The sequence below is a fragment of the Peromyscus eremicus genome, chromosome 1 (genome assembly GCF_949786415.1).
Source record: "Peromyscus eremicus chromosome 1, PerEre_H2_v1, whole genome shotgun sequence".
In the NCBI taxonomy this organism is placed as follows: Eukaryota; Metazoa; Chordata; class Mammalia; order Rodentia; family Cricetidae; genus Peromyscus; species Peromyscus eremicus.
The window spans coordinates 40,233,521-40,256,074 of NC_081416.1; the positions used below are offsets into that span (position 1 = coordinate 40,233,521).

At 42.6% G+C, this 22,554-nt stretch overlaps 1 protein-coding gene across 2 annotated transcripts in view; it reads right to left on the reverse strand.

Moving 5' to 3' along the window:
• Positions 1-22,554, reverse strand: part of Cemip2 (cell migration inducing hyaluronidase 2) — an 80,352-nt gene that overhangs the window by 46,093 nt on the left and 11,705 nt on the right. For both annotated transcript variants that reach the window (XM_059259726.1, XM_059259734.1), the window contains exons 2-7: positions 19,792-20,134; positions 15,412-15,552; positions 14,448-15,009; positions 9,025-9,194; positions 3,102-3,290; positions 1,319-1,488 (exon numbers count right to left, since the gene is read on the reverse strand). In XM_059259726.1, coding sequence (XP_059115709.1) covers positions 1,319-1,488; positions 3,102-3,290; positions 9,025-9,194; positions 14,448-15,009; positions 15,412-15,552; positions 19,792-20,122 — 1,563 coding nt within the window. In that variant the 5' untranslated portion in view covers positions 20,123-20,134. The remainder of the gene's footprint in view (positions 1-1,318; positions 1,489-3,101; positions 3,291-9,024; positions 9,195-14,447; positions 15,010-15,411; positions 15,553-19,791; positions 20,135-22,554) is intronic.

Here is a 22,554-nt window from a genome sequence, read left to right on the forward strand (position 1 = left end):
GCCCCGGGATGACAGGTGCACACCACCACACCTACCTGTGTATTCTGTTCAAGTACACGGAAGACTCAACAGTGTCAGCAAGGCTGCAACATTAGAAAGCCACTGCTGAACTAAACAGATCAGAATCTAAAGACAACCGCAGACCATCCTCCACAGTGAAAAAGATCCAAGTTCTAACTTCAGTATACGGTGACTGCTAAATGCACTCATAATGAAGCCAAGATAATCATTAAATTAGACCAGAGGCTGTCTATATTTTGGCCATTCTTTCATCTCTATATTCTCCACCACAGCTGGATAGCTACTAAATTTCTAAATCTGTACCCGTGTTCAGTTTGTGAAAACTCTCTTTAAAAATTCCCCTATGGGAAAAACTCCCCCATGATACAAAGTTGGAGCACTCTCAATGTCTTCAAGCACTTCAAGCACTTTATTTTCACATAACTGAAAATAAAGCAGTAATACTGCACCAGCATTTCTGAAGCCACAGATTCAGAAGCAAAGCTAATAACCAAAGGCCACCCAGCACAGAAAGAGAGCTCAGACACACACAGCCAAATGTGGATCAGACCCAATGACTGGGCACACAGAATACCGTCTACCACATGGTAACTGCTTGTTTTTCTTCAGAATCAAAATCTGCACTCAATAACTTTTACAGAACCAGATTTTGATTGCGCATATTAGTACTGTCGACCCTTTAGTAGTATCTGGTTCTTAAGAGGCCAAGAGATTCTAAGAAATTGCAGGCATGGGATCAAGATCATCATGGTATTCTCTGTGTGACTGTTCTTCCTGATGCACAGAGTTGATAATTCACTGAATAATTCTTAATGGATGAACTACAGTCCAGGCTATCTAAAGGCACAACTTTCTTATTTATTCGTGTGTGTGTGTGTGTGTGTGTGTGTGTGTGTGTGTGTGTGTGTCAGAGAGAGAGAGACAGACAGAGACAGACAGACAGACAGAGAGAAACAGGGTCTCACACAGCCCAGTCCAATATAGTAGCCAAAGCTAGCTTTGAACTCCTTGATGCTCCTGGTTCAGCCTCCCAAGTTTTGAGATTACAGGTATATACAATCACACCTTGCTTCCTTTTATGTTTATTTGGTTTTGTTTTTAAACATTTTCTAATATTTAAAAAAGAATTACAATGTCTTTTTAATATCTATATATATGAAAAACACACACACCCACAAAACACACACACACACACAACCTCTACCTAACTTTACCACTCAAAATTCCTTAGCAATTTGAAAATTTCTTAGTACTTAGCTACTAGGTTTCAAAGAAGTCATCAAATCCTTTTGCCCACCATCACATGTCCTCCAAAGGTGTCATATTCAAAGAACTGGCATTGATTTTCAGCATAGCACGAGTCCTCCATTTCTCCTTGGATCACAATGTTCCGGGTGAGAATTCCAACCTCAGCTCTCATGTCTATCCCATCTATGATCTCACCAACATGCAGGTACTGGGGGGTCTCTGGTGACATGCATGAAGGAAGGACAATGTCAGAACAAAGAAAATGTGAAACCACCCAGAAAAGCATTTTCCATCATTTGACAATCCCAAGACATCTAACACCTCAGGATGACAGACTCCCAGAAGCAGGGATCTTTAAGACTGTCAATCCAACTGCCCACCCAAAGCCAGAGCTCCTGCTGCGGCTCCACCCTCTGTAGCTCAGCCCTTCCGTAGTGAGCACTAAAGCTGGGGGACTGGTCTAACACTTTCTCCCTAGTTCCTGCCCTTATTCTGCAGCCACTGGACGGACATATGAAGAACCAAATGCCAGGATATCTTAGAAATAAACGCTCCTGCAGCTCTTGCTATGGCAAGTCACATTGTGCTTCTACTTCAAAGTATGTGATCAGCATCTGCATACTAGCCAGTGGAGATGGCCATCTTTTTTTCCCTGGCTTACTATCTTTTAAATATCTTCCTTTCCTGGAAGTTTACAAGCAATTTCAAAGAAGTTTGTTTTCTCCCTCTGATGTTTTTCAGGAAGGAGTGTGGGACTTTCCACAGATAGTGATGATGGATAGTATCATTGTAACTTGGGAATTTCCTTTTTTCTTTCTATGTGTCTAGTATTATGAAAAGAAGAAAAGTAGCATATTGAACAAACATAGGGAAAAAAATGCCAACTCTAAACTGAGAATTTTACTTAACATTCTACTTATTCTTTTTTTAAAGCACAAAAATTTCAAACTTCAACATTCTTTACTCAAATACAAGCAAGTACTTCTTGAAGGGCATCTGTAGCTTCTGCTTTGTGGCCTCACAGTGTAATCGTGAGTACAGAAACAGGAAAGCAACATTAAGAACACAGTGTGCTAAAACCCCCAAAGGAAACACAAGGGGCTGTGGGCAGGACCAGTGAGCAGAGGACGAGTAGGAGTGAGCACCTGGCGGACAGTAGCATTCTTTCCACTCGCAGCTCACAAGAAGAATCACGTTGCAAACTGCTCTCTTCCAAAAACTGTACTACTCACAATTACAGTAGGAGATAAAAATCCAATCAAAATAGCTTATTTGGTCCATTTTAAATATGACTAAGGATCTCTTTTCTTTTTTAGTCAAGCAAGTAGGAATTCAAGAAATACTTTCTTCACTTAAGAAAGGCTAATATTCAACGCCGGGCAATGGTGGTACACGCCTGTAATCCCGGCATCCCAGCACTCAGGAGGCAGGCGGATCTCTATGAGTTGGAGGCCAGCCTAGTCTACAGAATGACAGTCCTAGTCTTCCAGGACAGCCAGGACTACACAAGAAACCCTGTCTTGAAAAATCAAAAAAAAAAAAGGTCTAGTATTAAAAATTAATTAGTTGTTAGGCGAGTTTAGAAAACCCATTTGCCTAGTCCTCATCTTTTCCTTTAACAAGGAAATGGAGACAGAGGAGCACTGATCACCTGCTCTGTCTCACCAGTGGCGGGAACACTGCCCATAAGGGCAGCATTCTATGCACCACCCTCTGTGCACTCACACTGAGATCAATGTCCATGCTGATATGGGGTGGTCAGGAGAAAAGACTGCAGGAATCAAAGGCCGAGAAAAGAGTGTGTTTCCAGAGTCGAGGGAGGAGTCCGGTACCTTTAACTTTGACCTGAAAACGGCTGCACTCCGGGCATGGGAGCAGAGTGAACTCCTCGGCTTGGTACATGGAATAGTCGGTGCTGGCAACCACAATTCGGTCTCCAGCTTCCCAGCCGCTAACGTCGTCCAACAGGTGAAGCTTCGCTCCATCTGCAATCTCCACCCGGAAACCAGAAAGAGATATTCCTAAACAAACAAACAAACAAACAGGCATCAAGAGAAGTGTTTTCTTAAATAAATAAATGTGTCTCTGAGTTACAAATCAAAGACCAAAATAAATACAATTCAATAATTTTTCCCCTAATGCTAATCATTTGTCTCTGAATAATAAAAATAAGAAGATATAGATTCTGGCCCCTGGAAGGAAGAGAGCCCATACACTACCGGCCATGATACAAATGTTACATCAGTAAACCTTCTTTAAAAGTCTGAAGATTCTCAGTGCTGGCGTCCTTTGCTTACTTCATCTCAGCACAAAAACTGCTGCCACCCCCAAAATACTCACCTACACCAGGAAGACGTCTCACTTGAACAGAAGTGGCCAGACACAGAATAGGTCTGAAATAAATGGCTAGTGACTTTATTTGGTCCAAGTCATCAGAAGAGACAGGACATTGGTACACAGACTCTCTTTGTGCTAGGAATGAAAGTAAACTGCAAAACATGCCTCATTTCTGTGCTTTGTGCATGCTTCAATCATTTCTTTTTAAAAATTTATAAACAATGAAATCTATTTTTCCAAGTTCTAGAGACTGTAAGGTCCAAGGTCCAGGCACCAACAAAGTCAGCCAAGGCTGGCCTCCTCGTGAATGTCACCTTTTCTCTTGGTTCTACATAGTGGAAGGGCAAACATATTCTGCATTCTTTGCCTAGGAGGAGTTTCCACTCTTGTTCACCAAACTATCTACCCTGTTGTTGGAGGTTTTTGCTCTTTTGGGGGGCCCATCACCCAGCTCCCAAATAAATCACACACGGAGGCTTATTATTACTTATGAATGCCCGGCCTTATCTTGGCTTAGTTTCTAGCCAGCTTTTCTTATTTTATCTTTCCTGTCTACCTTTTGCCTCTGGGCTTTTCCTGTTCTCTTACTTCTGTAAATCTTACTCTGATTCGTGTCTTGCTGTGTAGCTGGGTGGCTGGCCCCTGGAGTCCTCCTCCTTCTCTGGCTCCTAAATCTTAGCTCCCTCCTCCTTCTATATATTCTCTCTGCATGCCAGCCCTGCCTATTCTTTCTCCTGCCTTGCTATTGGCCAGTTTTTTATTAGACCAACAGGTGTTTTACACAGGCACAGTAACACAGCTTCACAGAGTTCAACAAATACAACATTAAAAAAAAAAGTAGCATACCTTAAAATAATATTCTACTACACTACCCCATTTATAAAATGTTGGGAAATTGCTGGGGAGGAAGCTCAGTGAGTAGAACGCCAGTCTAGCACACAAACTGTGCCTGGATTTGGTCCCCCAGCACCTCAAACTGAGCTCACAAGAAGTCTTTAAAGACTTCCAAACCATCCTTGCTGGAAGTAACCTCTGCTCTGGGCCTGAGAAAACAGTGGCCGTTTTTATAACTTTCTCATCTTTGCAAGGGGTATCAGTGAAGGCAGCAGGGCAAAACCCTTCATGTATTCACCACACTTTCTTCTTCACAGTATAGGTTACTGATGTTTGCCAAATGGATGATAGCCTGTTTGATACACTGTGACCTAGGAGTACACGGCTGTGACCTTTCTATCTTAGCTCCTTTGGAGGATGACATATTGTAAATGATGGAACCTTCTGACTACTAATAGGTGGTATGAAAATTTGAATGAGGATGGCTCATATATCTGAATATTTGGCTTCCAGTTGAGAAACTGTCAGGGAAGAATTAGGAGGTGTGTCATGGGTTTTGAGATTGCAAAAGCCCATGCCATTACCAGTTGGCGCTCTCTGCTTCATGGTTGTCTCAAGATGTGAACTCTCAGCTACTGCTCCCACCTGCTGTTGCGCTCCCACCAGGACGGTCATGGACTCTAACCCTCGGAAACTGTAAGCCCCAGAGTAATGCTTTACTTTTATAAAGTTGCCTTGGCCATGGTGGTTTATCAAAACAATAAAAAGGTGATTAAGACAGGTGGTCTTTCCAAACATTGCCTTTGAAAGTCAAAGCTGATTCCTAATCAGGCAGAGACAAACTCAAGTGCTAATCCAGTGTCTCTCTAGCTTACACTTCGGTTTGCTGCATTCAGTGCAGTGTTGAAGCATTTACTGTTCCTACAATATCTGTGATTCTAAAAAAATGTCATGAGCAGAAAGCTGATCTCGGGGAAATGTGAACAGAATCAAAGACAGCTACTTTACAAAAATCAATAGACGAGAATGATTCATGTTGAATAAATGCTTCTCCAGCATCATCTTAACTAGCAAGATGTTGCTGACTCTAATGAACTGAAGAGTAGGTCTACTTGAGTTGGGAGAATAAAAAGACAGGAAATGTTGGCAAAGAACAAGAACAATCTGGATAGTCTCACAGTCTTAGTCAACTGCCCAGATAAAACCTAACCTGGCCAAGTCACGAAGTCTGTCACTGGAGACTAATCTGCCCTGACTGCCTATTTTCTGCAAAGTACACATGTGTACACATATATGCAAACATAAACATACACATAAGTATCTAGTAAACTGGGAGTGCATTCTCAGTATGTTTCTTGGACTCACATTAACTAAGATAAATAACTCCAGCAATTATAATAAATTTTATTTATAACATTTTGTTTACAAATGAAAATGTTATAAACAAGAAATGTTTATAACATTTTCATTTAATATATCCTTCCAAAAATAGAAATAGGCAACTTAAGAACAAAGATCATCAGAAATCCTACCACAAATCACTACTCCAAATTTAAGGTTTTATTAAAATAAAATACTTCATTAAATGGAACAATGAGGAAATTTTCAATTTTTTTCACATTAAATTTCAATTCTTTTTTTTCCAAGATAACGATACTAAATAAATTTTGATTTGAAAAGTCATTAGAATTTATTTCTCTTAAAACAATAAAAGTCAGAAAGATCTTGGGAACACTTTAGTGTTTGTTAAATTCTCACTTTTTTCTAGGCTGAGGAGATAATCCTGCCTATGATAATCTCCTCCTGGCACTCCTCATTGAAGTCTAAAAGGAAGTGAGTTCAGTCTCCTGCTTCCTAGGGAGAATTTCCACCCCTTCCGGAAAGCAGGAGTCACTGAGGACATCAGCCCATGGTAGATGTCAGGGGTTCCCACTTTCAGAAGTGAGCAGCCAATATGATGTGGAAATTAAGGTCCCTACGCAGGAGAAACTGACTCAACCCCTGGTGCAGTCTCCTCCGGCCTGGAACTTTCCTGGAGACGGGACTATTGAACACATACAAGACCAAGCTGCTAGGGCTGGTGCTTAACACCTCTGCCTGAGACTGCTATTGGGGCCAGAAGCCGGGCTTGGTCCAGCTTCTCCACCCATCATAGCGACCACATCCTCTCTGAAACCCACACTGCTTAGAAGCAATATGGGAGAAGTTCTTGTCACATCTCAGACATTCCATTTATTTGGCTTCTTAATATTTTATTTATTTCTATTTTATGTGTATAGGTGTTTTGACTGCACGTATGTCTATGCACCACATGCTCTATGCACCACAGGCATGCAGTGTCCACATAGGCCAGAAGAGAGCACGTCAGATTCTGTGGAAATGGCATTGCAAACAGTTCTAAATTGCAGGTGGTGCCAGGAACTGAACCCAGGTCCCCTGGAAGAGCACCAGTTCTTTTAACCGCTGAGCCATCTCTCTAGCCCCTATTTACTTGCTTTAAAACAGAACATTGTGTTCAACCACAATCATACAAAAGATTTTATTATAACCCGAATCATGTTTGTGGCAGCATCAATACACATTCAGGGCCTGCATGTACGATGTTAAAACTTCAAATGTGATATGTATGGCAGCCCTAGCTAGTGTTTCTCTTCTTATCCTCATTCTTCAAATGAGAAGACTGAGGTTAGGAAGTGAATCCCATGTCTATGATCAAAAGGAAGTAAAAGAACCAGGATAGGATCCCAGGCACTCTATCAACAACAGTCCAAATTAATGGAAAATTAATTGGGTTGCTACACAGATGAGAAAACCTGGGTAACTGCAGATACAGTAAGTACCTCTTAATTTTGCTCAGCTCACATTCATTTCATACCTCATGTGCTTGGAAGAGGCAGGTATTGAAAAAAACAAAGACAGGAAGGAGCCAATCCACAACTAATGCAAGAAAAGCCCTGGCAGCAAACAGGGAAATTAAGAAATCCCACAAAGTCAGACACTCCCTAAATACCCAATGCAAAGCATTAGTCAAACAAATCATAGCAGCTTGGGCTGCACAATGAGTGATAGGCAAGCCTGGGCTACAGAGTGAGAGGCTGTTTAAAGAAAAAGGTTTTAAGGATTACAGTAAAAACTTATATTGAAGAAAATTTAGCTAGAAAGACGGCTCAGCAGGAAAAAGCACTCGCCATCAAACCTGACGACCTGAGTTTGATCCCTGGGTCCCACATGGTAGAAGAGAACCAACCCTCAGCCGTCTTCTGACCTCCACACGCATGCTCTACATGCACTGTGCACACACATGTGCATAATAAATAAATAAATAAGCCGGGCGGTGGTGGCGCAGGCCTTTAATCCCAGCACTCGGGAGGCAGAGCCAGGCGGATCTCTGTGAGTTCGAGGCCAGCCTGGTCTAGAGAGTGAGTTCCAGGAAAGGCGCAAAGCTACACAGAGAAACCCTGTCTCGAAAAACCAAAAAAAAAAAATAAATAAATTAAATAAATAAATAAATAAATAAATAAATAAATGCAATAAAAAAATAAAGAATTCAGATAACTCTTTAGGAGCCTAAGAGATGGGGCTCAGCAGTTAAAAGCACTTGTTGATCTTGTAGAAAACCTGGGTTCAGTTCCCGGCACCCACATAGCAGCTCACAACTACCCGTAACTCCAGTTCAGGAGATCTGATGCCCTCTCTGGCCTCCTCAATCATCAGGTACACACACATGTGGTACACATATGCTGTGGGATGTATGGCAAATGTGTTGCTAATTAATCAATAAAACACTGATTGGCCGTTGGCTAGGCAGGAAGTATAGGCGGGGCAAGGAGGAGAATAAAGCTGGGAAGTGGAAGGCTGAGTCAGAGAGACACTGCCAGCTGCCACCATGACAAGCCGCATGTGAAGATCCTGGTAAGCCACGAGCCATGTGGCAAGGTATAGATTAATGGAAATGGATTAATTTAAGCTGTAAGAACAGTTAGCAAGAAGCCTGCCACGGCCATACAGTTTGTAACCAATATAAGTCTCTGTGTTTACTTGGTTGGGTCTGAGTGGCTGTGGGACTGGCAGGTGAGAGAGATTTGCCCTGACTGTGGGCCAGGCAGGAAAACTCAAGCTACACACATACACACAGGTATTCACACATTCACACATAAAATAGGAACAAATAAAATCTTTGCTTTTAAAAATAACTGATTAAGAAAACAGGTTAAAAAATGGGAAGGAGGAGTGCATATAAAATTTAAACATACAAGAATAGCTTCTTCTTCGGGAAAACCAGAAGACAGGTGTCTGTAGAACTCATCAAGCTGACAACCATGATCAACTATCACACTACTTAATTAGACACTATGACTCAGGATCAAGAACACAGTCCAAGGAGGGCTGCCAAACCTAAAATAGATCAGTAGCTAGTCCAGACTTCCTGAGTCTACAAGATTTAAGTTTAGTAGGGAAATCAGCTCCAACTCTGACTAGCTGACAAATCTGCCAAGACAGACTGATGTCTGAACAGTAGTACCCTACAGCCATGTGTCACAGTTCTTACCCATGTCTCACCGAGTTCAAACCCTCTTTGCCTACCTTCAATCCATTCACTATAGGCCGTCACGGAGAACTTCTGACCATCCAAGGTGTAAAATTCTCCTTGAGCCAGGGCCTTCCCGCCAGTACTATGGTTTTCATAGTTTCTCACAGATTCATTGCAGGAAGAACTTCCACCATCGATGACACCAACTAAAGCCCAAGCTTGCCTATAAGGAAAACAGCAAGCACATCTGGTCATTTGTCACAGAAATGACCCAAGCCCCAGACATGGATATGGTGGGAGGCTGGTTTTCAACATCTGTATTTCATTTCTCACTTTTCCCATGAGGCTGCAGTTTCTAGGCTTTTGCTGAAGTAACTGATGTCACAGAAGCAAATGCACTTGATGTTCAAAAACTTGTTTTTCCGGCTCACTCACAGGTAAAACAGAGATGACTATGGCATCAGTTAATCATGGACTTCCTTCCTGGACACACACACATGAGCATGTGTCATTCTAGACATAAAACCCTTGCTATCTCCTAAAAAGACTGCCATCTGCTTTCTTGTAGTGTTTGCTGGTTGTTTTTGTTTTTGAGACAGGGTCTTGGGTAACCGAGGCTGGCGCTGAATTATTTAGGTGGGAGAATGATCTTAAATTCCTGACCCTCTTGCCTCTGTGACCAAAGTGCTGGGACCGCCATCACACCTGACTTCTCAACTTGTTTTTTTTGTTTGTTTGTTTGTTTGATTGCTTTCATGATATTTCTAGGGATGGAACTCAAGGCCTGGAAGCTTTAAAAGTTAATGCTGGGGGGTCTGGGTACCTGGATGTTCAAGTAGATCAACACTGAGTTAACAGTAGCTCTCAAGCCTTAGCGTCAGAATGGCTTGAGGGAAGAACTCTTAAATCAGATCACTGCCCCACTCCCCCACCACCCCGACCTGAGAATCAGAGGATCAAAGAATCTGCACATCTAGCAAATTTCCCAGTGATGCTAAATGATGCTCCTAACCATACGTTGAGAACACTTAGGGTCTAGGGAGAGGGCTCAGTCAGTAGAGAACCTACTGGAAAGCATAAAGACCTAAGTTCAAATTCTTTTTTTTTTTTTTTTTTTGGTTTTTCGAGACAGGGTTTCTCTGTGTAGCTTTGTGCCTTTCCTGGATCTCGCTCTGTAGACCAGGCTAGCCTCAAACTCACAAAGTTCTGGCTGGCTCTGCCTCCCGAGTGCTGGGATTAAAGGTGTACGCCACCACCGCCCAGCCCTAAGTTCAGATTCTTACCACCTCATAAAAGGCAGGGTCCATGCCGGGCGGTGGTGGTGGTGCACGCCTTTAATCTCAGCACTCAGGAGGCAGAGCCAGGCGGATCTCTGTGAGTTCGAGGCCAGCCTGGGCTACCAAGTGAGTTCCAGGAAAGGGGCAAAGCTACACAGAGAAACCCTGTCTCGAAAAACCAAAAAAAAAAAAAGGCAGGGTCCAGTGGCACACGTCTGTGATCCTACTGTTACAGAGGCAGACACAGGCAGATCTCTACAGCTTACTGGCTAGTTACCCTAGGCAAATCTATGAAGTCCAGGTTCAGTGGAAGGTCCTGTCTCAAAATATGAGGTGGAAAGTGATTGAGGGAGACACTAAAGGTTGTTCAAGGGCACACACACACACCCCTAATTTAGAGGTCACAGTTTACAATGGTAATTATCACTCTTTTGACTGTTGTCCTACCCTTTGAAAACCTGATCTAAGACACCTTGGGCATTAGCAGTTTTTAATGTCTGTGTATTTAGGCACAGTGGAGAATCACTGAGTTTGAAGTTTCTAAATATCCTTAAAGCCACAGAATTGCTATCTAACAAATTTTCAATTTTACAAACGATTACCTGGAGAAAGCAATGTGTTTTTAAAATGCCATCTGACTTCCACAATAACAAATATTTAATGGACTCGCCCCAGCTTGTATCCAAAGTTAGTCAAAGAAAAAATGTATAGCAACAAAAGCCAGGAAACTTGCCTTAAGCCCCCTGGTTCAAACATGAAAAGAAAAATGTGAACTTCATACTTTGAGAAAAAAAAAAAATACTAAATGTAATCTATGCCAGACAGATGGCTAGATACTCAGAGAAAAAGTGCACTAAAGCCAGCCTCCAGCCTTCCAAGTCCAGCAGCTGCCCCGGTGAGGATTAGGGGCTGAGAACCAGTCAGAGCTGTTTACATCCCTTGATACAGCAGAAAGGATCAAACAAAGACTGTCTCAACTATTATCTCCCAGCAGAGAGGAGAGGAAGAATGTCAGAGGCTCCCTTTCCTGCCCAGAACTGCTTCAGCAACTATGAAACAATGTTCTGTTCTATTAACATTATCTCAAGAACACTCCCACTTCCTCCTCCACTTGTGGGAAATTTCAATGCCCTAGAACACAGTCTTCAAGGGGTGCCTGCTTCTGTACACTGGAGATAATGTCAATACCATGGAAGGCTGGTGAACGCCACTCTAACTTCTCCGTGAACTGAGCAGGGATATTTTAAAGGGAATTTAGAGAGCAGTTCCGTACAGGGAAGAAGCAAAGTCAGGGCAGTTATGGTGACACAAGATCAGAAGCAGTGATGACACAGAGGAACACAAGCTGCCACACCAGGAAACAAAGGAGGTGCTCTGGTTTGGATCTTCAGTGTTCCCCAAAAGGCCCAACGTGTTGAAGGCTTGTTTTCCAGCCAATGAGGCTACTCAAGAGTAGTTGAACCTCTAAGAGATGGTGGGGAGAGTGGGGTTGAGGTGGCCAGGTAAGGGCTGCAGAGAAGTTAAGAGCACTGGAGGAACAGTCTTAAGTACCCTGCACCTATAGGTAGCAGCTCACAACCTAGCTCCATGGGATCTGACACCCTCTTCGGGCCTCTGGGGACATGGACATGGAAACAAACACAGACACATACATGGGGATAGACACACACACACACACACACACACACACACACACACACACACACACACGCACACGCATGTATACAAGTGCACGTGTCACTGGGGACATGCCCTGGCATGGCTTCATGCACTCCAGGGCCCCTCTTCTCACTCTGCATCCTAGGCGTCATGGGGTAAGCATCTTTACCTACTATCATTACTGTGATGTTCTCTGCCTTGCAACAGGCCTAAAGCCACAGGGCCAAGTGACCAGGGCCTGAAATCTGTCAAACTGTGAGCCAAAAGTAAGCTCTCCTTTTAAGTTAGTGAATGTCTTAGATATTGCTTTTGTCACAGTTACTGAAAGTTGACTAATACAATAGGCATCTAACTTTGCCAAGAATATGTTTCTACTCTTCGGTCTATGCATTATAGGAACGGGTGCACACACACATCAGTAGATGGGTAAACACATCTGATAGTAGCTTCAAGTTGGAAAGCCATTCTGATATCCACAGTAAACAAACTACAGTATACTCATTCATAGAAAATAAACAATGGGGGAAGCTGGGCATGGTGGCGCACGCCTTTAATCCCAGCCCTTGGGAAGCAGAGGCAGGCAGGCAGGCATGAGTTCAAGGCCAGCCTGGTCTACAAAGTGAGTTCCAGGAGAGTCAGAGCTACACAGAGAGACCCTGTATTGGAAAACAACAAATAAATAAATAAATAGGTAGATAGATAAATAGATAAATAAATAAACAATGATGTAAATAAAAAAGGCCAGCCCTATGTGCAGCAGTATGAACAGAACTCATGATGTGAGCAAAAATAGCCAGACACAAACTATTTAGTCTCTTATCATTTATATGAAGCTCAGAAAAGGACTAACCTAACCCTTAATGTGCTCCCTACTTCAGGAGAATGCTTATCTTTGGAGAGGAAGGGATTATTAGAGCCTAGCAGTGGTGGTCGGAGGGAATGCTGACAAGGTTTTATTCCTTGGCCTGGGTGGTGACTACATGAAATCGCCTTGTAAACTACCATTAAGCTATATTTTCTTATTTTAGCACTTCTCCATTTGTGTGTTATCGGAGTAAACCCTGAGGCTTTGCTCCTAATAGCCTGTGTCTAGACAGCCATTCTCTGCTACCTAGACAGCACACGCCTCAAGTCCTGAAGGCCTCTGGCCTCTGCAGCATGCCTAGTTTTTCCCTAGGCCGGCTTATGGCTGTTGGTTTTCCTTCTCGTGTTTTGATAGCTTATAAGAAAAAGTGGCTGGGCGGTGGTGGCGCACACCTTTAATCCCAGCACTCGGGAGGCAGAGCCAGGTGGATCTCTGTGAGTTCAAGGCCAGCCTGGGCTACCAAGTGAGTCCCAGGAAAGGCGCAAAGCTACACAGAGAAACCCTGTCTCAAAAAACCAAAAAAAAAAACAAAAAAAAAAAAAAAAAAAAAAAAAAGAAAAAAGAAAAAGTGAGTAAGAAGCAAGTCAAGATGATAACAGACCTCTTTCCTTCACTAACATCATCTTCAAGAGTTTCTGTAGACAACACTGTGCCTAGGAGAATCTAAGTGGGTCATTTTAGTGTGCAGTTTTGAGGCCTCTATTTCTGTCACTGCAGACATTTCCTAAAGTTCCTAAGAACATTCAGCAGAATTACAAATTTGGGCTTTTTGCTTTTCTTTCTCCTTTCTTTCTTTCTTTCTTTCTTTCTTTCTCTCTCTCTCTCTCTCTCTCTCTCTCTCTCTCTGTCTTTCTTTCTCTCTCCCCTTCCTTCCTCCCTCCCTCCCTCCCTCCCTCCCTGCCTTCTTTCTTTCTTTCTTTCTTTCTTTCTTTCTTTCTTTCTTTCTTTCTTCCTTTCTTTCTTTCTTTTTGATTAAATGGTGAGCCAGTCACTTCCCTCAGCCTCCAGACAGTATCAGGAAATCAAGGGTGATTAGTAGAGAATCAGTAGCGGTAACTTCTGTATGAATGATTAGCTTAGCTCTCCAACTTTTGGCTGCCTCTCCTATGCCAGAATTCATCAGAACTGAGCCAATGAAGCAAGTGGAATCAAAATAGCATGTAAAGGATTCCAGTCATATTAGCATGCAAAAGATTCCAAAAGAGAAAGAAAAAGAGACCTAAGCCTGCCTACCCTTAGGGCTTTTATGACAGGCTTTCCATGGAACTGTGCCCTAACCTCTCAACTGCTCAGATGTCTCAATTAGCCTAGGCCTCAGCATCTTCAGTTTTGTTATGCTCAGAAGGTAATGGTGAGAGGAAGTCTCTTCAGAAGCAAGTTATCTTCACTCTACCCAGTGTTTTTCAGAACCTCATCTCTACGTTTTCCACTGGCCTTAGAGACAATTCACAAAGAGCTTCATAAATCAAAGCCAAGACTGTTCTGTGTACCACATCTAGTGGTTTAAAACATGGTGCAAATAAGAGGCAATCTGCTGCACCCATAGGAGAGGCCTTCCGGGGCGGCCACGCAGCCAGCTAAATCAGCAGCAGCCATCTGTGGTTCTCTGCCCACCTTCTCTGATTTCACAGGAAACTCCACCAGAGCTGGGAAGGGAGGAACAAGGTCTACCTACCTGTAGCCCAGCCCTTGGATCAGCTTACTTCCCAACCGGTCCTGGATCATCTGGATCGTTCCCTGTAACAGGCTCTTGACTGCTGAATCTCCAACAGCAATAGCTACAATCCGACCGGGATCCTGAGCTCTCAAAAATTCCTGAAGTCGCCGGCTCTCATTGTGGTACTCGTGGGTATCAAACTTCTCATATTCCAAAACTCTGGCTGTGTCTTGGTCAATGACCCTCACATTGAGGCCCCGGGAAAAGTCCTTTTCAAAGGCATAGGAGCCAAAGGGCAAGCCTGAGGAATGCAGAGTCCTTGCCAGCATCGTCCATGATGTCCTCCGCGCCCCATGCAACTCCAGTATCCCACCAGCCTCCACGCCAATAAACTTTTTGCCAAATGTTGGCATACTTTCACCTTCATCTGACTTGCCATACAAGGTAATTGTCGCTTTGGATCTATAGCGGCATTTTTCTGCTCCAATATGAAGCGCCCCACCATCCTGGATCAGGATGTAACGAGTCCTCAAGGTAATGTTTCTGGATCCATCTTTATCATCCCCAAACACAAGCAGTCCTGCAAGGAACAACACTACTTGAACCTTTGGAACTGTGTTCTAACTAGCAGATGCGGGTCACTGGGGGTCGGCCATGGCCCCCTGGTTCCAATCCCAGCTGTTCCCTGGCTGCCATCATGATGTGACCAGCTGCGAGCTCCTCAGAGGAAGACGCACCGGTCTCCATGCCTCCCCTGCCATTGTGAATGGCACCCTCTGGAGCTCTGAGCCCAAATATACTCTCTTAAGGTACTCCTGTAAGCACTTAATTGCAGCAATGAGAAAAAATTGCGCATCCCTTTGTCTTTTGTCTTTCTTTTTTTGAACAAAATCTACTACAGCTATTCTACATGAAGAACAGGAAATAACGCCCACATCACAGAGCATCCATGGGGCTCCCACAGACAGGGACTGTTACCTACCTCCGTCCTGAATGACTATAGAATTCACTGTAGCATCTGAGGTCAGGCGGAACATATCCCCCTCCTTGATAACAACGTGTTTTGCAGAATCTTGTCCTGGATCCCAGTTCCTGAGACGAGGGTTTTGATCTGGACAATTCTCTACAAAACAACACAACCCTGATGTAGAATCCAATCCAACAAAGTGCAAGAAAACCACATGACCAGCCAAGGCCAAGAGTTGCTGTCATTGAGCACAGATCTGCATGGAAAGTATAGAGACACTGATCTCCTGTCCCTGAAATGCAAATCCCACCTGTTCCCAAACAGAAGAGGTATGACTTCTTTACTTTAATATATTAAATAAAAAATGTTAGCACAAAATCAAGTCATTACCTGGTTTAGGCCAAACTTCACAAGATAAAAATGAAGTTCCCCTGACTACCTACTTTGGAAATAACAGTAAGAACAAATTTCTTTTGGACCCACACTATAAAGATGTTTTAGAAAAGAAAATAATAGCCTGGCAACGTAGCTCACTGGCTAGCTTATCATGCCTGAGGTCCTGGATTTGATTCCCATAATTTTAGCCAAACTGACACATATTCTCTCTCTCTCTCTCTCTCCCCTCCCCCCAACTGGACTAATGGAAACAGAAACTGCAGAAATTTCTAACATGTATGTTAGATATTCAAAAGTTTCTTCCTAAACACAGAGAATTAGAAAGTAGGCTATAAGAGCACCTCTTTCCCCACATGGACACTTCCTCAACAAAACTACAGAACGCAAGGGGCTAAAACCATGACCTCTCGTTTTCAGAGATGAGGAAACTGCAGAGTAGAGAAGCCCAAACAAAGATTAGTTAGTGAGTGCAGTGATGTGGAAGCTCTGCCTGAGGAAATGAGGTCCATTAACTTGCAGTCTTCCTAACCAGAAGTGTGACCTATCTCCTGAACAGTAGATAATAAAATGGCAGCTGTTTATGTGTGAAATACTTCTAGGGGAAAGAAAAATCATAGCTTCACTTTTGATCAGCTAACAACTCAAGATTTGCCAGAGATCATTTTGTCCACTCTACAGCAGATACTGTGAATTTTGTAAACTATAGATGGGGGCGGGCATATTTCTACAGGTCTATAAAGCAGCCTGGGAGAAAAGCCATCATGTTTGAAATAAATAAATGATAAATAATGTGGTCCTCAATTTAGGTGCAATTGTCCTCAGACAAAGGAAGAAAAAGCTAGGGGTCCAGAGGCAGCTCCACAGACTCAGACCCCAAAGGGTGGAACTTAGTACTTAAGTAGGAGGAGCATGAAGGGGAGACAAGAACACAAGAAATGTTGGGGCTGGGAGGTGGAACAATGAACAATGCTTCAGAGAGTGGACCACTCTCACAGAGTCTGGTTCCCAGCACCCACGTTAGCTCACAATCGCCTGTAACTACAGTTCCAAGGGATCCAATCCGCTCTTCCGGCCTCTGTGATTAACCCACCCATGTGGCATTCCCTCACACAAATACACACACACATAAGCATAAATTAAAAACAATAAAAATAAACCTATTTCAAAAAGACTAGAAGGAATATATATATACATACATATATACATATATATATATATATATATATATATATATATATATATATCCCACCATCCTTGTCCATTACTCAAGTCAGCTGTATTTAAATTAAGCACCTGTGTTTAACTAAACAAAGGTAGGAATGAGAGGCATATGCTTGAGGACAACAGGAGAAATACTGTGCCAAGGCTGAAGGCTCATGTGTGATAGTGGAGACTCAGATAAAGAAGAAAGCATTCTAAATTTGCCTTTGAACCTGCACACCCAACGCCATAATCGTCCCATTTCTCAGTGCTTAAGTGGCTTATGCTGCCACTCTGAAGCGACAGCAACTAGAATTCAATTAGTCTCATAAGGCCTTGGCAATTATTTGATGAGATTATTTTTCTCATACCGGATCCATAATTACTATTTAACTCTTCACACAATTCATTATAAACCATTATACTAAAGGTAATCCTTTGAAATGGTGGGGTAGCTCAGTGGTAGAATGCTTGTTTAGAACAGAAAAAGCCCAGAGTTCAACCCCCAGCACTACAAAAAAATAGAATGACTTTTCTTCAACCTCCCTATTTTCTCATAAAACATAGAGCTGAAATTCTCCAGAGTGTTAGATAAGAAGCAAATGTCACATGTCACAAGCTACTGAGAAGGAATTCCAATCTGTGGAGACCTGAAGTCCATTGTAAGAGTTATGCAATTCCTCTTCATTGCTTGTAATCAATTCCTAGAGAGCACACTCCATTAGAACGATCACCCAAAAAATTCCCAGAGTTCTTCCTTCCAGTAAAACATTCTTAAATGAGAAAATGTAGGATGTGCAGAAATCATTAACTATCAACTCGACAGCCCCATCTCCTAGGCACATTCGTAAGAGCAAAAGCCACAGTGAGGCTGACCATAAAACACTCCAGCACACTAGATCTTTCCAGCGATCATCTCCACTTGTACTGCCAACATGTGGGACTAACGAGCACTGACTCCAGGACCCACATCTGCAGCCTCGTGTTTTAGATGGACTAAGAAAATCCCAAGGAAAGCACAGATTGCAGCTCTGATTTCCCACTAGTCTGGCATCCCACTCCTAACGATTATTTGGAAAATGTGAATCAGAACTTGGTTATTGTGTTTGGAACCTGGAATAGAAAGTCAGTACTGCATGCAAGGGAAATCAATGTTATAAATTCCCAGTGTGGCCAACTGGCTTGGCCAGCGAAGATGTGGAAAGGCTCCTCTCTCTTACCCCCTGTTTATTCTTTTAGAAATGTTGGTAACTACTTCCTCCAGGACTTTAAATTGACAAAATCCCTAAAGTACCCTGAAAACCAAAATAAAATAATATTTGTAAGTTTTACAAAGGGCAAAGGGGGCCTCAACTGTTACATTATTATATCCGGTTAAGGAGGCTTCTCCTCAGACAAAAACCTGTAGTAGACTTTGTTAAAAAAAAAAAAAAAAAAAAGAGTACTCAACTCAGGTAGTAATGGTCTGGTCCTCTATGTCACAGCCCTGGGGCCTCTGAGTTTTACACCATTCCATGGGCATTTCTATGAAGCTGCTGCTACTGTTTATTGAAAACATACTGAAGTTGATGGGCAACGTGTTTCTCCAAAACCAATCAAAATAAATTTATTACCATTAAATAAATTCATTCTCTCATTTTCTCTCTCTCTCTCTCTCCCTCTCCCTCTCCCTCTCCCTCCCTCCCTCCCTCCCTCCCTCCCTCCCTCCCTCCCTCCCTCCCTCCCTCCCTCTCTCTCTCTCTCTCTCTCTCTCTCTCTCTCTCTCTCGTGTTTGTGTGCGCACACACACATGCCTAAAGATCAGGGAGCGGGTCACGCATGGAGACAAGAGAGTAACCCAGAGAGTCACCCCTCAGTCAGGCTAGACTGGCTCCATTCAGAGTCAGGAATCTTTCTGGTCCCACCTTCCCAGTGCTGGATTACAAACACACGCGAACATACCGAGTTTCGTTTTTTTTAAGATCTTTTTTTTTTTTTTTTTTAATTTTTATTTATGTGTGTTTGTTTGTGAATGTATGTCATGTGTACGCAGGAGTCCAGTGAAACCAGAAGAAGGTATGGGAGCCCCTAGAGCTCAACATGGTTGTGGGCCACTGTCCTACCCCTTGTAGGTTTTGGGAACTAAACTCAGATCCTCACCAACTGAATTACCTCCTCAGCACTGATCATTAAATTTCTGACCTGACTTCTTGACAAACAAATGTCATTTAAGAAATGAAAATTCCCTAGATGATATTTAGCTATGAACAGAATGGGTAGGACTGGACAAATGTATCAACTCACACAGATAGACGTTTCTTTTAAGGATACACTCCATAACTCAAAAGTATTTTACACTGTTTATCAAGCCTGTTTCATATCACAAAACAGTTTCGTTTTTAGTCACTTGTTGGTTTTTTTAAATAAAGTCCACTTTATCACTATACAAATGACCAAATAAACATATTTCAATCCAGAACTCACAGCTCCCACAAAGTACAATCCTGAACTCCCACAAATTAGTAAAGAGCATTTTAAGAGATGCTCCAAGAACAACTTGAACCCTGAGACACAATGGGGAGCCAAAAATGCTAAGAAAGCCAAGCCTTCCCATTTAGTTTCCCACAGATTCCTCAAACAACTGCTCCCATTCACAAGACACTACACCTCATCCTACCTGTGGATTAGGTAGTTAGAGCCAGCCTAAGCAACACAAGGGTTTTTTCTTAAAAAAAGTATTCTACTTCCTCTCCTTAGCTCTTCTTTTAGACTATGCTCTATGTGCTCGCACACACATGTGCATGGGCACGCAGTACATACCATCTGGAGCATATTTTGAGGATATTCCCAAAATGACTGCAAGCGCCACAAAAAACGAGAAGCTGGTTATCGCGAAGCAGATGAAGGTGTTCTTGTGTCTCTTCTGCTTCCGGTTCTCCCTGGACGATTGCTGCTCCTCCGAGGAGAAAGCAAAGGTTGCTGGGGCTTCTTGGCTGGTGGAGGTCAATTTGGCTGAAGCGTGGTTCTTTGGAGGAGGAGGAGGACGTAAGGGAACCACCTTGCCAGGAACGTAACCAGGTGAACGATGGCCGTTTCCGTTTTGAGGTTGCAAGAAAGCAGGGGAGTGTCCCCTGGAACCAGCGGCATACATGATACCTTGTCACTGTGAAAAGGAAGAGAAGGTTTTACACTGTAATGGCTTTAAAACTTTGTTTTGAGACAGGGTCCTGTAGACCAGGGTGGGCTAGAACTTAATATGTAACCCTCAAACAAATCTACAAATAGGCACCATTATCCCCATTTTGTTCATGAAAAAGCTGAGCCCTAGAAAGAGATTCACACTAGCCTAGGCACCTGCTCTAAAGATTGGCCTCTTAACAGTTTGTGGGGGCATAATCAGAACCTAACAGCCCTCAAATAGCATGTTAATCTCTGGAATCTTTCATGAATAAGTTCAGCCGACTAACCATGCGCAATTCTTTTTTTAGCTGAGAAAAACGGTCACACACAAAGGCCCTCCTCTTTATGTTCATTATAGTCAGCACTAAGAACAAGTTGGGGATGAAACTGTTAATTTGGTGGGGGGGGGCAGGAGGGAAAGAATACAGAAGGGAAGGGGGAGGAAGGGAAGAGCCAGCTAGCTCTACCATATAATGTCTTGCTACGATAACTGTTGATAACTATGATGTGCATAACAGCTTCAGAAATATGACACCCAACCTCGTCCATTATATTCTTTCCTTAACAACCAGAGCATCCCAAGTCACCTGACTGCATCCAATACCCTCACAATAAATTTCCCATGTCTACACCAAATAAAGAAGAACTTGGTTGTGCAGGGAGCCTCCAAATGGCTCCCAACAATCAGCAAACCCATTAAACATAAAAGGGCCCACTAGTAAGTATTTCCAGGACCCAAATGACATGGAAATGAATGGGGAGTACAAAGGAAGTCTAATCAGGAATTGGTCATGAGTTTACATGAGGCAAAGACCATTATCCAAGTCAGTGTGTCTGTCAAAATGACTCGGTCTCTGGGGCTCGATGTGTGAATAAAAGCCATTGTTTAGATGAAGCTTAAAGTCATTATTTAGTGGAAGCTCACTTAAGACAAAGAAAAAAACACCGCCATCCAAGGTGCTATTGAAGAAACTGCTGGATGTACCACGCAGCAGACTCAAACAACGAACACAGTCAAGCAGAGTGTGACAAGACGGAAAAAAAAGCCATCCATTAACAAAGAAAGGGATAGAGACAATGTTCCTGAGTGCCAGGTTCACTGGGAGGGGACACAACTGTCATGATCTGCTGTGAAAGGGGTGAGGTCGATGCCCCTGGAGCTTCCATCCTTCCGCCTCATTGTCTCGGGGTGAGAAGGCTGGCATTATTTATCAAGCTGAAAAGCCCTTTTGGGGGATAATGTTTCACACCAGATGTAGCCACAAAAAAATAAAAAATAAAATAAAAAGCAGTGAGAGGCTCCAGGGAATCACCAATCCACTGGAAATAAAAGAATAACATGTCCTCAATGTCACAAAATGGCAACTTCACATGAAAACTCAGAAGGCATCTGCCATAAATGAATCCTTCTGAATCCATTAGCCCACTGGCTGAAAACTAAAAACGAGCCACCATTCTTGTCCTCAAAAGTGAAATAGCACTTCCATGATATTTTAGAATAAACAACGCAAAAAAAAAATCTTATTTTCAATTCATAAAAATCATTAAAATTGTAAAACAAACATGTTTCCTTCAGGTTTCATTTCAAATTGATGGATTTACTCTAGACATGGTAGTATGAATACATTACTTTAAAAAATATTGATTGCCACTTAGGGATCTAAATTATTCATGAAAACGATGTCTCCCTAACTCAGGAGGCAGCGGTGCTGAGACTGTCTTCAGAGAAACGCCGGGGCTCAGACAAAAGCTTTGCAGCATCCTCAAGAAATCTAGCTCCCAAACGCAATTTTAAATCACTTGCTTGGAAGATAAGGCAAAAATTCAGCCAGGAAATACTGCCAAAATGTGTTCAGCCTCCCAAACCCTCAACAATAGCTATTTAATCCCGCAAATCCCGTATCGAAAAGGCACTGAAGTTTCCTCTGGTATTCCAGCTTCAGTGTGAGCATCGGGCGCAGTCTGGGTTTTACTGGAGCCTCAAGTTTTGCTTTAACCATGTGGGCTGGCATTGCCAGTCTTGTTTGACTTATTACCAAGTCTTTTGAGCAAATATTTTTAAGTCATCATATAAGTAAATACTTATAAGATAATTATTTCAAGGACTTGTGAAATATCATCAAACACCAAAAATTAAGGATTAAAAACTGTGGAATAAACATCTGATCTCTACATGAAAGACTTGGATATTCCCATTGTGGATGGCTTGCTTATTTCAGGGGCTGTGCTATGCTGTAGTAGCCTTTAAAAATGTACAGGTGTGTGTATGTGTGTGTGTTCCAAGTATAACAGGGCACATATTTACTCTGTGTATATATACACATGCACACACACACATACTGGAAGGAAACGGGATGGGTAAAAATCTGTCTGATTTTGTGTTAAGTTTAGTCCCAGAAAATC